Source organism: Podarcis raffonei, chromosome 3 (assembly GCF_027172205.1).
Source record: "Podarcis raffonei isolate rPodRaf1 chromosome 3, rPodRaf1.pri, whole genome shotgun sequence".
Taxonomy (NCBI): domain Eukaryota; kingdom Metazoa; phylum Chordata; class Lepidosauria; order Squamata; family Lacertidae; genus Podarcis; species Podarcis raffonei.
The window spans coordinates 63715-79620 of NC_070604.1; the positions used below are offsets into that span (position 1 = coordinate 63715).

The window sequence follows — 15906 nt, forward strand, 5'->3', positions numbered from 1 at the left end:
AGAGGCCCACTTGACCATCAGCACCCACAACCAGCGAGTTGGCCGCAGATGCCCCCCGTGCATTCATTTCAAGAGGGTCTGTCCTCCAGCATGGAAGCTGCTGCTTCCCCCTGCTCTGACACCTTGGGGGCTCCCTTACCACTAATATCTCCTGCAGCGTCTCCAGAGAGGGGGCCTCCGACAGCAAGCTGGTGAGCATGTTGAGCCAGATGTAGATGGTCTCTTGAAAGCAGTCCTGGAAGGAGAGAAGCAAAAGCACTTAGAAGCTGAAGACCCCCATGGAAATCCCACATGCTCTGGAGCCTTCTAGTCCAAATTCGTAACAAAGCTTATGCAGGGCTTCAAGCAAGGCACACAAAGAGTCATAAACAGCAAACGTTTCTTGATATATGTAAGGTTACAGGTCATGTGATATAAAGATACAGGACTCCACACTGGGCTCAACTTCCTTGGGGTGTTCCAAGGCAGAGGGCCTTCTTGGTGGTGGGGCCCACCCCGTGGAACACCCTCCTATCAGATGTCAGAGAGATACATCATTATACTTCCATCTGAAGACATCTGAAGGCAGCCCTGCATAGGGAAGTTTTAAATATTTGATGTCTGGCTGTGTTTTAATTTGTTGGAAGCCGCCCAGAGTGGCTAGAGTAACCCAGTCAGATGGGCAGCATATAAACAAACAAGCAAACAAATAAAATTAAATGCAGCGTAGGAGGGAGGCATGAGAGTCACAAAATGCAGGCATGCAGGAATCATTTGTGGATGCATTTTAGCCAAAGGTGAAATGCAATAAATATGGAAACGTGATTAAAATCAAAAATATACACCCCAAGTCTCTGGCTGTTACATCATTGTGATGGGTCAAGTGTCTCGGGCAGCATTCTTTGCAGCTTACACGGCTCAGACTCTTTGCCCTCAAATCCTTTAACCTGGCAACCCCATTTTCCTCCAGAAGCAGAAGGTCCAGTCACCTGGCTCTGTGTTGCTGGCACAGAGCTCCCGGCTTTGACCTTCGTAACCTGCAATGATGGCAATTGGAAGACCTTCCTGATGGTTTTTTGTAGCAGCTGAGACCGGAGCAGGGGGTCCATGCGTGGTCTCAAGGCACTGAAAAGAGAAAGAAGGGGAGAGGAAAGGATCGGCACCCAGCAGTCCATAAACCTGGTGAAGAAATATGTACTGTGTCTGGCCGTACTTACGTCATGCGAATGATAGTTTCCATCGCTTGGTGTAATATGGTGAGCGATGCCATCGGCTCCTCTTTGATAACCTCCTGTGGTGGGGAAGCACACAGCATGTCAGGGAACTGGAGGCGCCATCCCTGCCACCACCACACCAAGCCCTGAGTTGTGCTCTCTATCCAGCCCACTTGACAACTTCTTTGCAATTGGCAAGTGGGTCCTCCTAGAGGAGAAGAGTGGGCTTCCTGGATCTGGGAATAAGAAGGACACTGACAAACTGGAACGTGTCCAGAGGAGGGCAACCAAAATGGTCAAAGGCCTGGAAACGATGCCTTATGAGGAACGGCTAAGGGAGCTGGGCATGTTTAGCCTGGAGAAGAGGAGGTTAAGGGGTGATATGATAGCCATGTTCAAATATATAAAAGGATGTCACATAGAGGAGGGAGAAAGGTTGTTTTCTGCTGCTCCAGAGAAGCGGACACGGAGCAATGGATCCAAACTACAAGAAAGAAGATTCCACCTAAACATTAGGAAGAACTTCCTGACAGTAAGAGCTGTTCGACAGTGGAATTTGCTGCCAAGGAGTGTGGTGGAGTCTCCTTCTTTGGAGGTCTTTAAGCAGAGGCTTGACAACCATATGTCAGGAGTGCTCTGATGGTGTTTCCTGCTTGGCAGGGGGTTGGACTCGATGGCCCTTGTGGTCTCTTCCAACTCTAGGATTCTATGATTCCCTTTTTCTCCTGGGCAGAGCTCTACCACATAAGAACAGCATAAGATCAGCCTTCTGGACCAGGCCAAGGGCCCATCTAGTCCAGCATCCTCACAGCATTCTCACAGTGGCCAACCAGACGTCTGTGAGAAACCAGGGAGCAGACCATGAGCCCAAGAGCCCTCTCCCCACCTGTGGCTTCCAGCAACTATATTCAGAAACATTGCTTCCTTCCTCTGTGGAGGTAGAACATAGCAATCATGGCTGGGAGCCATCGACAACCCTCTCCTCCTGGGAGAACCTAGCCTCTTTTACTTAGGCGCTGGTGACATCCTGCTGAGGTTGCCACAATGTAGGGCTGCCTTTCTAGAGGGTTTGGAAACTTGAGTTGGAGCAGAACGTGACCACCCAGAAATGGTTTGGGGCCAGATGGTCAGAACATGCAACCCAGAGCTAGACCTACACAGCTATTTTTAAGAAAAAACGCTCTGAAAATAAACCCCAGGAGATTCCCCCTCTTTTTTTCTTTTTCTTTTTACTCACTATGATGCAGAAGGTGAGCTCGTCTTTGTGGGGGAAGGTGACATATCCCACATTCGATTGCACAAGCGCCTTGGTTGTTAGAGTTGCTGCCTTCATAAAGCTCTTCTTCAAAGCCTGGTTCTGAAAGGAGAAGGGATTTTATAAAATTGAGTTTGAATCAAAATCACAAGGAAACATAAAGCCACACTGACCCTAACCCTAATTCTAATCCTTACCCTAACACTAACCCAATCCAAAAATTAACCCTAACCCAGAAATGGTCTTGTTAGATGGTTAAATTCATGGTAAATTGCTGTTTTAGGGTTTGTTTTAAAAAAGTCTGGAAAGAATTAATCCATTTTGCATTACTTTCTATGGGAAAGCGTGCCTTGGTTTGGAACGCTTTGGTTTCAGAATGGATTAAGTTTGAGAACCAAGGTACCACTGTAGTGCCCCATCTGGTCCTAAGGGTGGAGTCAGTATACACCCCAGTCTACAACCCTTCGGTGGATGAAGCCAGAGACCCTGCCCTAGGGCACAGTCTGAAGGCATGTGGTGCAAGGACCTTGACGGAGCTCAGGAGGTCTGCTCAGTGCCTGGATGGTGACCACGGGGGAAATGGAGTCGTATGACAGGAGAAAGGCAGGATATACCGTATTTTTTCGTGTATAAGACACCCCCTATTTTGGGGGACTCCAAATTAAGAAAATGGGGGAAGGATTGCCCAGAGTTGCTGAGCTTTTGGGGGGGAGGATCACCCACAGTTGTTCAGCTATTTGGGGGAGGGGATTCCAAATATTGCTCACCTGCTGGACCTATGCTGCCACTCACACACGTCACAAAACCCACCTATTGTCTGTCCCTCGCCGGCAGAAACCGCCAATCGCCTTCCCAATTGCCGCAGCGACAGCCAGTCAACACCACCCCTTGCCGCAGCCACCAATAACATGCACAATAGCCGCTGACTATCTCCGGCTTGCAGCGGCAACCAATCCCACGTCCCCCTATGCACTATCTGTGTATAAGATGACCCTCATTTTTAAACATCATTTTTTAATAATAATAAAAAACACCTCGTCTTATACACGGAAAAGTATGGTATAGCTGAGAGAACAAACAACAGGAGTCCGTGTGATAATCAGAGCCATACCTTCCTGCTGTTCTGGAATTGGAAGAGGAGCTCCTCTGTGATGACGTCTATAAAAAAGGGGAGATCATCCTGCCGTGCCCCGAATGCCATTTGCCCGCAGCAAAGGATGACGGTGATACTGGCATTCGTCTTGCTAGTATTCTGGAGGGAAAGGATGGGGAAAGTGAGTTTGGGAACCTTAAGTGCAATTGGAGACAAATCACCATTTAGTTGGGACCTTTTAGCAGCTGGGAAAATATTCATAGAATCATAGAATCCTAGAGTTGGAAGAGACCACAAGGGCCATCGAGTCCAACCCCCTGCCAAGCAGGAAACACCATCAGAGCACTCCTGACATATGGTTGTCAAGCCTCTGCTTAAAGACCTCCAAAGAAGGAGACTCCACCACACTCCTTGGCAGCAAATTCCACTGTCGAACAGCTCTTACTGTCAGGAAGTTCTTCCTAATGTTTAGGTGGAATCTTCTTTCTTGTAGTTTGGATCCATTGCTCCGTGTCCGCTTCTCTGGAGCAGCAGAAAACAACCTTTCTCCCTCCTCTATGTGACATCCTTTTATATATTTGAACATGGCTATCATATCACCCCTTAACCTCCTCTTCTCCAGGCTAAACATGCCCAGCTCCCTTAGCCGTTCCTCATAAGGCATCGTTTCCAGGCCTTTGACCATTTTGGTTGCCCTCCTCTGGACACGTTCCAGTTTGTCAGTGTCCTTCTTGAACTGTGGTGCCCAGAACTGGACCCAGTACTCCAGGTGAGGTCTGACCAGAGCAGAATACAGCAGCACGATTACTTCCCTTGATCTAGATGCTCTACTCCTATTGATGCAGCCCAGAATTGCATTGGCTTTTTTAGCTGCCGCGTCACACTGTTGGCTCATGTCAAGTTTGTGGTCAACCAAGACTCCTAGATCCTTTTCACATGTAGTGCTCTCAAGCCAGGTGTCACCCATCTTGTATTTGTGCCTCTCCTTTTTTTTGCCCAAGTGCAATACTTTACATTTCTCCCTGTAAAAATTCATCTTGTTTGTTTTGGCCCAGTTCTCTAATCTGTCAAGGTCGTTTTGAAGTGTGATCCTGTCCTCTGGGGTGTTAGCTACCCCTCCCAGTTTGGTGTCATCTGCAAATTTGATCAGGATGCCCTTGAGTCAGTTTAGTAGTCAGTAAGTCAGTTTAGTAGTCAGTAAGTTGTTGTGCGAAAGGTGGAGGGCACAAGGAGAAGGGGACAAGCTCTCTGCGTGCAAACAGCACGCAGACCTAGTGGTGGGAGGAAAAAATCCTAAAATAAGAGACACGGGGGAATGATTAATGGACTTCAATGTCTGTACACTAATGCGCAAAGCATGGGAAATAAACAAGATGAGCTTGAACTCTTGGTACAGCCAACTAAATATGACATAATAGGCATCACTGAAACCTGGTGGGATAAGTCCCACGATTGGAATGTAATAATGGAGGGATACAATCTATTTCAGAGAAACAGACCAGACAAGAAAGGAGGAGTGGCGTTATATGTCAGGGATGTGTATACCTGTAAAGAGATCCAAGATTTAGAACCTCAAAGCCAAAGTGAGAGCATTTGGGTCAAAATTAAGGGAGAGAAGAATAACAGTGACCTCATTGTGGGAGTTTACTATAGATCCCCATGCCAAACGGAGGACATAGATCATGCCTTCCTGGAACAGATGGCCAAGCATGCAAAAGGAAGGGAGATAGTAGTAATGGGGGACTTCAATTACTCGGATATTTGTTGGATGTCAAACTCAGCCAAGAGCATAAGGTCAAACAGATTCCTCACTGGCCTTGCAGACAACTTCATTGTCCAGAAAGTGGGAGAAGCAACAAGAGGAACAGGCATTTTAGATCTGGTCCTAACCAATGTTGATGACCTGGTTAGTGGGGTAGAAGTGGAAGGATCATTAGGCGCGAGTGATCATGCTCTTCTGAAGTTTACTATACAGCGGAAAGGAGCAGCCAAGCATACTAGGACTCAATTTCTTGACTTTAAGAAAGACGACTTCATAAAACTTAGGGAAGTGCTGGGTGAGATCCCATGGACAGTAATACTAAAAGGAAAGGGAGTTCATGATGGCTGGGAGTTTGTTAAGAGGGAGATAGTAAAAGCACAACTTCAGGCAATACCAATGAGACGGAAACATGGAAGGTGCCTAAAGAAGCCAGGGTGGCTATCTAAAGAACTTTTAACTGAGTTAAGATTAAAAAAGGATGTGTACAAAAAATGGAAAAGGGGGGAACCATCAAAGAGGAATTCAAACAAATAGCCAGCACGTGTAGACACAAAGTCAGAAAAGCTAAAGCACAGAATGAACTCAGGCTTGCTAGAGAGGTTAAAAGCAACAAAAAAGGCTTTTATGGGTATGTTCGTAGCAAAAGGAAGAACAAAGAAACAGTGGGGTCACTCAGAGGAGAAGATGGTGAAATGCAACCAGGGGACACAGAAAGGGCTGAACTCCTCAATGCCTTCTTTGCCTCAGTCTTCTCCGATAAAGAAAACAATGCCCGACCTGAAGAATTTGGAGCAAATGATTCAGCAGAGGAAACACAGCCCAGAATAACTAAGGAGATAGTACAAGAATACTTGGCTAGTCTAGATGTATTCAAGTCTCCAGGGCCAGATGAACTGCATCCAAGAGTATTAAAAGAACTGGCAGATGTGATCTCAGAACCACTGGCAGTCATCTTTGAGAATTCCTGGAGAACAGGCGAAGTCCCAGCAGACTGGAGGAGGGCAAATGTTGTCCCTATTTTCAAAAAGGGCAAAAGAGAGGACCCAAATAATTACCGCCCAGTCAGTCTGACATCAATACCAGGGAAGATTCTGGAGCAGATCATTAAGCAAACAGTCTGTGAGCACCTAGAAAGGAATGCTGTGATCACCAATAGTCAGCATGGATTTCTGAAAAATAAGTCATGTCAGACTAACCTGATCTCGTTTTTTGACAGAATTACAACCCTGGTAGATGAAGGGAACGCAGTGGATGTAGCCTACCTTGATTTCAGCAAGGCATTTGACAAGGTGCCCCATGATATTCTTGTAAAGAAGCTGGTAAAATGCGGTCTTGACTATGCTACCACTCAGTGGATTTGTAACTGGCTGACTGACCGAACCCAAAGGGTGCTCATCAATGGTTCCTCTTCATCCTGGAGAAGAGTGACCAGTGGGGTGCCACAGGGTTCTGTCTTGGGCCCGGTCTTATTCAACATCTTTATCAATGACTTGGATGATGGACTCAAGGGCATCCTGATCAAATTTGCAGATGACACCAAACTGGGAGGGATGGCTAACACCCCAGAGGACAGGATCACACTTCAAAACGACCTTGACAGTTTAGAGAACTGGGCCAAAACAAACAAGATGAATTTTAACAGGGAGAAATGTAAAGTACTGCACTTGGGCAAAAAAAAGGAGAGGCACAAATACAAGATGGGTGACACCTGGCTTGAGAGCAGTACATGTGAAAAGGATCTAGGAGTCTTGGTGGACCACAAACTTGACATGAGCCAACAGTGTGACGCGGCAGCTAAAAAAGCCAATGCAATTCTGGGCTGCATCAATAGGAGTATAGCATCTAGATCAAGGGAAGTAATAGTGCCACTGTATTCTGCTCTGGTCAGACCTCACCTGGAGTACTGTGTCCAGTTCTGGGCACCACAGTTCAAGAAGGACACTGACAAACTGGAACGTGTCCAGAGGAGGGCAACCAAAATGGTCAAAGGCCTGGAAACGATGCCTTATGAGGAACGGCTAAGGGAGCTGGGCATGTTTAGCCTGGAGAAGAGGAGGTTAAGGGGTGATATGATAGCCATGTTCAAATATATAAAAGGATGTCACATAGAGGAGGGAGAAAGGTTGTTTTCTGCTGCCCCAGAGAAGCGGACACGGAGCAATGGATCCAAACTACAAGAAAGAAGATTCCACCTAAACATTAGGAAGAACTTCCTGACAGTAAGAGCTGTTCGACAGTGGAATTTGCTGCCAAGGAGTGTGGTGGAGTCTCCTTCTTTGGAGTTCTTTAAGCAGAGGCTTGACAACCATATGTCAGGAGTGCCTTGATGGTGTTTCCTGCTTGGCAGGGGGTTGGACTCGATGGCCCTTGTGGTCTCTTCCAACTCTATGATTCTATGATTCTATGATTCTATGATTCTCTAAGCTACCAGCATGAGTTTGACCAAGCTGCGGGAGGCAGTGGAAGACAGGAGTGCCTGGTGTGCTCTGGTCCAGGGGGTCACGAAGAGTCGGACACGACTAAACGACTAAGCAACAACAACAAGTTGTTGTGCAGACTTACAAATTTTGTATTTTTTTTTCCTCCAGGAAACTCAAACTGCTGGCAAGCCAGGGCTCCCCCACCCTATATATGTGCATCGGGTTCTTCCTGCCTAAATGTAGAGCCTGACATTTGACCCTATTGAATTTCATTTTGTTAGTTTGGGCCCAGTTCTCCAATCTGTTAAGGTTATCTTGAATCCCGATTCTGTCTTCTGTGGCATTGGCTACCCTTCCCAGTTTGGTGTCATCTGCAAATTTGATGAGCATCCCCTCAATTCCTTCATCCAAGTCATTTATTTTAAAAAAACGTGGAACAACAACGGGCCCAGGACAGAACCCTTTGACACCCCACTGGTCACTTTTTCCCCAGGATGACGAGGAACCATGAAGGTGTTCTCTTTGGGTTCGGTCAGTCAACCAGGGAGGAAGTGCAGGACAGTGTAGGGTAGACTGACCACTGGTGCTCTTTTCCATGGGAGCTGCTTTTTTAAAATTAAAATGAACCGGGTGGATCTGCTCATCTTCTCCATAGTGAGGGTTGGGAAATTTCCTTGGTCATTTCCCAACTCACAGCAAAAATCCAGGGGTACCACACTCCTGGGTTTCATTTCTCTTGGATGGCAGAGCACAAGAGAGTTCAGGACTGCGTTCAGATGTAACAATAAACCAGAGGGCATCAACATAGGTTGGCCTCTAGCTCCCATCAGCCTCAGCCAGCATGGCCAGTGGTCAGGAGGGATGGGAGTTGCAGTCTGTAGCATCTGAAGGGCCCCATTTTGGTTACCTCTGTGATAAACTATGGTTTATTATTGTGTGAATGAGCCTTGGACTCATCGGCTCCTGCTCCCTTCTCCTCTAGCACAGTTGCAAAACGGAGACCAGAAGCTTGAGGGAAGTTAACTGAAAGTGGAAGGAAAAGGTTCTGATCTCCTTCCAGCTGGGTTGGAGAATTGGAGAGTCGGGGGCACATGACCCCAAGGCCCCCTCAGGTTATGGAACTGTTAGATCCGCACGCAGTTACTATGCCTTTGTAATAATTCGCTTAATTAACGAATACATGGAGGTGAACACAGAGAGTGACACTCAACTATGCTTTGCTTCAAGTAGACCTGTCGAAATGAATGGGCCTAACTTAGTCATCTTCATTAAATTCAATGGGTCTGCTCTAGAACATAGTTGAATGGGGCCAGCAGGCACTCCCATAAGCAGAAGAACCCTTGCACGAGAGCAAATTTGGCAGCTGCCCTGCCCCGGGATGCAGCTGAAACCTCTCCCCTCTTTCTCTCTGCCTCTCCCAGCCTGCCGCCTGCCTGCTCTCTTGGGTTCTGCTCCCTCCCCTCAGTTGGAGAGGTGTCCCCTCTTCCAAACTCTAAGAGGTTCTTCATTCAAAGCTTTCTGACAGCAGAACACTCTCCCTTGGGAGGTTGTGGACTCTCCTTCATTGGAGGTTGGATGGCCATCTCTCAGGGATGCTTGAGCTGAGATTCCTGCATCGGAGGGGGTTGGGCTAGATGACCCTTGGGGGTCCCCCATTAGCTTCCACTATTGAAGAAATGCCAACCAACCATCTGACAACCAACCTAAAAACAGGGGTCAGCGTACTTTGGGGGATGACCAATGGTTTCTAACGAATCCGTTTGACTGACTGACTGAGCCAAGGGATCAGATCAGATCTAGGATCTGGAGCCACAGAGACAGGACTGCTGGAGCCCACTTCAGAAGGATGACTGAGACATACCCACAGAGGAAGCTGTCTGGCTTCCATACTGAGAGGATGAGCAGATCCAATTGCCTTTTTGGAATGGTAAGGATCCCATCCCTTGAAAAAGAGCATATTTGGAAATGGGGCAGGATTCGTTCTTTTCCAACACAGCTCTGTTTTACTAGATCAGAGGAACCCACAGGCTGCTTCACGTGCTTTGGTGTGGATGTAAATAGCCGCTAAGGATCCAATTTGCCAGGACCTTTGTCTAACCATTGGCCATGCTGTCAGGGGCTGATGGGAGTTCCAATTCAAAACACACGGATGGGGAAGGGGCACCAGGCTGGGGATGGCTGACCTACACTCTTGCTGCGCTCTTTCCTCACTTCACACCCTTACCTCAGACGTCTCTGTCTTCCTTGCAATGGCTGCGCGGCCAAAATCCCGCACTGCCATCAGCGCCTGGGAAATATGGGTGCTTGAAGCCACACCAATAGCCTCAGAAATTCCCTAGGGAGAATGAGGCACGTCAAAAATGTTGTTTTCTTGATTGCAATTAGTGATAATAATAATAATAATAAATTTTATTTATATCCCGCCCTCCCCAACCAAAGCCGGGCTCAGGGCAGCTAACAACAATAAAATAGTACAACATTCTAAAAACATTTCATTATAAAAGTTAATTAAAATCAATTAAAATGAAATTGATGGCAACCATTAAGCTAAGCTGATCATGAGGGATGGAGGATAAATGTGATTCTGTAAGCAGATTGCTGCAAAATGTGGGGAACCAAATTTAAGAATGGAGAAATGAGACACTTAGAGAACCAATTTGAACAGATCCTTTCATCCCGGATAATAATAGGGGTGGTTTGAAGAACGATATTTCTGTGGATTCTGATGTGAACTGACCAGACCACACCTCCCAGACTCATGTGCAGCTTGCAATGCAAGGATGCCTTGCATTCTGACATTTTTGAATCTTGTGATACAGTTCTTGGCTTCATTAAACACCCAACTACATTAAAATGCATCATTTATTCCCTGGAAGTATTTGTAATCCACCCCTCACCCAAAGGTGCCAGAGCAGAAATATGCACCATCTAAACCAGGGTGCTCCAATATCTCATACCAAGCGGGCCACAAGAGTAGTTCAGCATAGAACCTGTGGGCCGCACACTGACTTGTCGTGTGGGAGAGGGGAGCAAGGCCAAAATTTGACACACACCCCCGGCCCGCATGCTGCCTTCCCAAAGGTAGGCAGGTGAGGCGCTGGGTTTTGGGAAGGAGGCACGAGGCTCTGGTGGGACCTAGCGCCTTCCCACCTTCTTGCCAAAGGTGGGAAAGAGCTAACTGAGGACTCTAGGACCCTGACAGATCACACCTGCCTCCTTCCCCAAGCCCATCACCTCCTTACCCAGCTTTAGGAAGGTGATGCAAGGCCTACAGGTGTGTAGGGGTGCCTCCAAGGTTGCTGAGGGCTGCCAAGAAAGGCATTGAGAGCCACTTGTTGGCTGCTCTGATCTAACCCAAAACTAAACAAATCTGCCCCAGATATGTTGAATGCTGAAAAGCGGTTCCTCCTGTAAGAGGCTTTGAGGGGGTGACTGGGTGGGCACGAAATCCTTGGAGGAAGGAAGGTCATGAGCAGAAATCAGGACAGAGGGCTGGTGGGGTCTGTGGGGTAATGTCAGGGACTGGCTGGATGAATAAGAGTGGGGGACCCTGGATTGTGGTGGTGGGACACTGGGGAGCAGCCTGGGGAGGCGCTTGAAGCAGGAGGGTTCAGAAGGAGGAGGCTCTTCCAGGACACGGCTGGAGGTGGAGAGTCTCCGTGTGAGCACAGTCCCAGTCCCGCTGGCTCTCCTCCCCCCTAACATCCCACACTTTCACTCACCTCTCTGTCTGCTTCCTCTTCGAGAGGCAACGTCAGGAGTAAGTGCAGGTACTGGTGGACTGTCTCTGCGCTCCTGGAATCCCGCAGCTTGAGTCCATAGTATCTATAGAGGGCGTTCTAAGGGTTGGGGAAGGTTTGGGTGAGTCACAGGGAGGAGACCCCACCAGCTACATCAACTGCTTTTGGAAAACCAAAGAATTTCAGTTTTACCGTCTGAAAATGTCGGGTAATACTGAATAATAATAATAGATTGCAAGTACTAGGCAATTGTTTTAATGATTTGTATGCAATTTTACACATCTTCTGAATTCCCAAGTCATGTTACAACTCTTTAAAGGTAAAGGTAAAGGGACCCCTGACAAATAAGTCCAGTCGCAAACGACTCTGGGCTTAAAACTCATCTCGCTTTAAGGCCGAGGGAGCTGGCATTTGTTTGCTTCCACAGACAGTTTCTCCAGGTCATGTGGCCAGCATGACTAAGCCGCTTCTGGCGAAACCAGAGCAGCACACGGAAACGCCGTTTACCTTCCAGCCGGAGCAGTACTGGCTTCGGCTGGGGAGGGTGGGATATAAATAAATTATTATTATTATTATTATTATTATTATTATTATTATTATTATTATTATTATTTACTTGCACTGTGTGCTTTTGAACTGCTAGGTATGTAGGAGCTGGGACCGAACAACGGGAGCTCACCCCGTCGCAGGGATTCGAACCGCCAACCTTCCGATTGGCAAGCCCAAGCGGCACAGTGGTTTAACCCACAGCGCCACCCGCGTCCCTATTACAACTCTTTAGTACTCCTCATTTGGGGAATTTGAAAGTTGACAAGTTCAGCATGTCCTAATTGCTCTGCCTCCACTGTTGGAGGCAGGAATGCTTCTGAATACCAGTTGCTGGAAACCACAGGAAGGGGAGAGGGCTCTGTGTTCGAATTCTGCTTTCCAGTTTCCCATGGGCATCTGGTTGGTCTCTGTGAGATAAGGATGCTGGACTGTGCAGGCTGCTGGTCTAACCCAGCAGCCTCGTCTTTCATTCTCATGACACACTTTTGTCCTGGATATGCTGACCCTAGGCTCTTCCCGCTTTTTAAGAGAACTAATACCTGCACCCACAGCCTCTTACGGGTTTCCCCACCCTCCCTCCACGACTGAAATTGGGAGAGGGTGTTCTCTTTTGTGGCACCCCACAGTAAGGTGATTGGCTCTCACCGGTTTAAAAGGGAAGCCTGTCCAATAGTGGTGGAGTGGTGTAGATGAGTGTGGAGTCTTCTTTTGCCTCAAGGCGCAGGTACTCTGTCTGATTAGATGAACTGCTTCTGTAGATATTTGTATATATCATAGAATCATAGAATCATAGAATCATAGAGTTGGAAGAGACCACAAGGGCCATCGAGTCCAACCCCCTGCCAAGCAGGAAACACCATCAGAGCACTCCTGACATATGGTTGTCAAGCCTCTGCTTAAAGACCTCCAAAGAAGGAGACTCCACCACACTCCTTGGCAGCAAATTCCACTGTCGAACAGCTCTTACTGTCAGGAAGTTCTTCCTAATGTTTAGGTGGAATCTTCTTTCTTGTAGTTTGGATCCATTGCTCCGTGTCCGCTTCTCTGGAGCAGCAGAAAACAACCTTTCTCCCTCCTCTATGTGACATCCTTTTATATATTTGAACATGGCTATCATATCACCCCTTAACCTCCTCTTCTCCAGGCTAAACATGCCCAGCTCCCTTAGCCGTTCCTCATAAGGCATCGTTTCCAGGCCTTTGACCATTTTGGTTGCCCTCCTCTGGACACGTTCCAGTTTGTCAGTGTCCTTCTTGAACTGTGGTGCCCAGAACTGGACACAGTACTCCAGGTGAGGTCTGACCAGAGCAGAATACAGTGGCACTATTACTTCCCTTGATCTAGATGCTATACTCCTATTGATGCAGCCCAGAATTGCATTGGCTTTTTTAGCTGCTGTGTCACACTGTTGGCTCATGTCAAGTTTGTGGTCAACCAAGACTCCTAGATCCTTTTCACATGTACTGCTCTCAAGCCAGGTGTCACCCATCTTGTATTTGTGCCTCTCATTTTTTTGCCCAAGTGCAATACTTTACATTTCTCCCTGTTAAAATTCATCTTGTTTGTTTTGGCCCAGTTCTCTAATCTGTCAAGGTCGTTTTGAAGTGTGATCCTGTCCTCTGGGGTGTTAGCCACCCCTCCCAGTTTGGTGTCATCTGCAAATTTGATCAGGATGCCCTTGAGTCCATCATCCAAGTCGTTGATAAAGATGTTGAATAAGACCGGGCCCAAGACAGAACCCTGTGGCACCCCACTAGTCACTCTTCTCCAGGATGAAGAGGAACCATTGATGAGCACCCTTTGGGTTCGGTCAGTCAGCCAGTTACAAATCCACTGAGTGGTAGCATAGTCAAGACCGCATTTTACCAGCTTCTTTACAAGAATATCATGGGGCACCTTGTCAAATGCCTTGCTGAAATCAAGGTAGGCTACATCCACTGCGTTCCCTTCATCTACCAGGGTTGTAATTCTGTCAAAAAACGAGATCAGGTTAGTCTGACATGACTTATTTTTCAGAAATCCATGCTGACTATTGGTGATCACAGCATTCCTTTCTAGGTGCTCACAGACTGTTTGCTTAATGATCTGCTCCAGAATCTTCCCTGGTATTGATGTCAGACTGACTGGGCGGTAATTATTTGGGTCCTCTCTTTTGCCCTTTTTGAAAATAGGGACAACATTTGCCCTCCTCCAGTCTGCCGGGACTTCGCCTGTTCTCCAGGAATTCTCAAAGATGACTGCCAGTGGTTCTGAGATCACATCTGCCAGTTCTTTTAATACTCTTGGATGCAGTTCATCTGGCCCTGGAGACTTGAATACATCTAGACTAGCCAAGTATTCTTGTACTATCTCCTTAGTTATTCTGGGCTGTGTTTCCTCTGCTGAATCATTTGCTCCAAATTCTTCAGGTCGGGCATTGTTTTCTTTATCGGAGAAGACTGAGGCAAAGAAGGCATTGAGGAGTTCAGCCCTTTCTGTGTCCCCTGGTTGCATTTCACCATCTTCTCCTCTGAGTGACCCCACTGTTTCTTTGTTCTTCCTTTTGCTACGAACATACCCATAAAAGCCTTTTTTGTTGCTTTTAACCTCTCTAGCAAGCCTGAGTTCATTCTGTGCTTTAGCTTTTCTGACTTTGTGTCTACACGTGCTGGCTATTTGTTTGAATTCCTCTTTGGTGGTTTCCCCCCTTTTCCATTTTTTGTACACATCCTTTTTTAATCTTAACTCAGTTAAAAGTTCTTTAGATAGCCACCCTGGCTTCTTTAGGCACCTTCCATGTTTCCGTCTCATTGGTATTGCCTGAAGTTGTGCTTTTACTATCTCCCTCTTAACAAACTCCCAGCCATCATGAACTCCCTTTCCTTTTAGTATTACTGTCCATGGGATCTCACCCAGCACTTCCCTAAGTTTTATGAAGTCGGCTTTCTTAAAGTCGAGAAATTGTGTCCTAGTATGCTTGGCTGCTCCTTTCCGCTGTATAGTAAACTTCAGAAGAGCACGATCACTCGCGCCTAATGATCCTTCCACTTCTACCCCACTAACCAGGTCATCAACATTGGTTAGGACCAGATCTAAAATGGCTGTTCCTCTTGTTGCTTCTCCCACTTTCTGGACAATGAAGTTGTCTGCAAGGCCAGTGAGGAATCTGTTTGACCTTATGCTCTTGGCTGAGTTTGACATCCAACAAATATCCGGGTAATTGAAGTCCCCCATTACTACTATCTCCCTTCCTTTTGCATGCTTGGCCATCTGTTCCAGGAAGGCATCATCTATGTCCTCTGTTTGGCTTGGGGATCTATAGTAAACTCCCACAATGAGGTCACTGTTATTCTTCTCTCCCTTAATTTTGACCCAAATGCTCTCACTTTGGCTTTGAGGTTCTAAATCTTGGATCTCTTCACAGGTATACACATCCCTGACACTCCTCCTCCTTTCTTGTCTGGTCTGTTCCTCTGAAATAGATTGTATCCCTCCATTATTACATTCCAATCGTGGGACTTACCCCACCAGGTTTCAGTGATTCCTATTATGTCATATTTAGTTTGCTGCACCAAGAGCTCAAGCTCATCTTGTTTATTTCCCATGCTTTGCGCATTAGTGTACAGACATTGAAGTCCATTAATCATTCCCCCGTGTCTCTTATTTAAGGATTTTTTCCTCCCACCACTAGGTCTGCGTGCTGTTTGCTCCATTCGGTCTATGACATTTGGATGATCATCTTCATCAATTGATAGACTCCTACCTTCAGGACCACTGTCTCCCTCCCCCACATTAGTCAGTTTAAAGCCCTCCTGATGAGGTTTCTGAGATTTTTTGCAAAAACATTCCTCCCAACCGTTGTGAGGTGCAGCCCATCGCTTGCCAGAAGTCCATCTTCAAGAAGCTGCATTCCGT

At 47.0% G+C, this 15906-nt stretch overlaps 1 protein-coding gene across 1 annotated transcript in view; it reads right to left on the minus strand.

Annotated features, from left to right (window-relative positions):
- Positions 1 to 15906, minus strand: part of LOC128409814 (uncharacterized) — a 68460-nt gene that overhangs the window by 29040 nt on the left and 23514 nt on the right. The window contains exons 4-10 of the mRNA XM_053380238.1: positions 11446 to 11562; positions 9948 to 10058; positions 3560 to 3700; positions 2431 to 2550; positions 1197 to 1270; positions 969 to 1104; positions 140 to 235 (exon numbers count right to left, since the gene is read on the minus strand). Of these exons, the coding sequence (XP_053236213.1) occupies positions 140 to 235; positions 969 to 1104; positions 1197 to 1270; positions 2431 to 2550; positions 3560 to 3700; positions 9948 to 10058; positions 11446 to 11562 (795 nt within the window). The remainder of the gene's footprint in view (positions 1 to 139; positions 236 to 968; positions 1105 to 1196; positions 1271 to 2430; positions 2551 to 3559; positions 3701 to 9947; positions 10059 to 11445; positions 11563 to 15906) is intronic.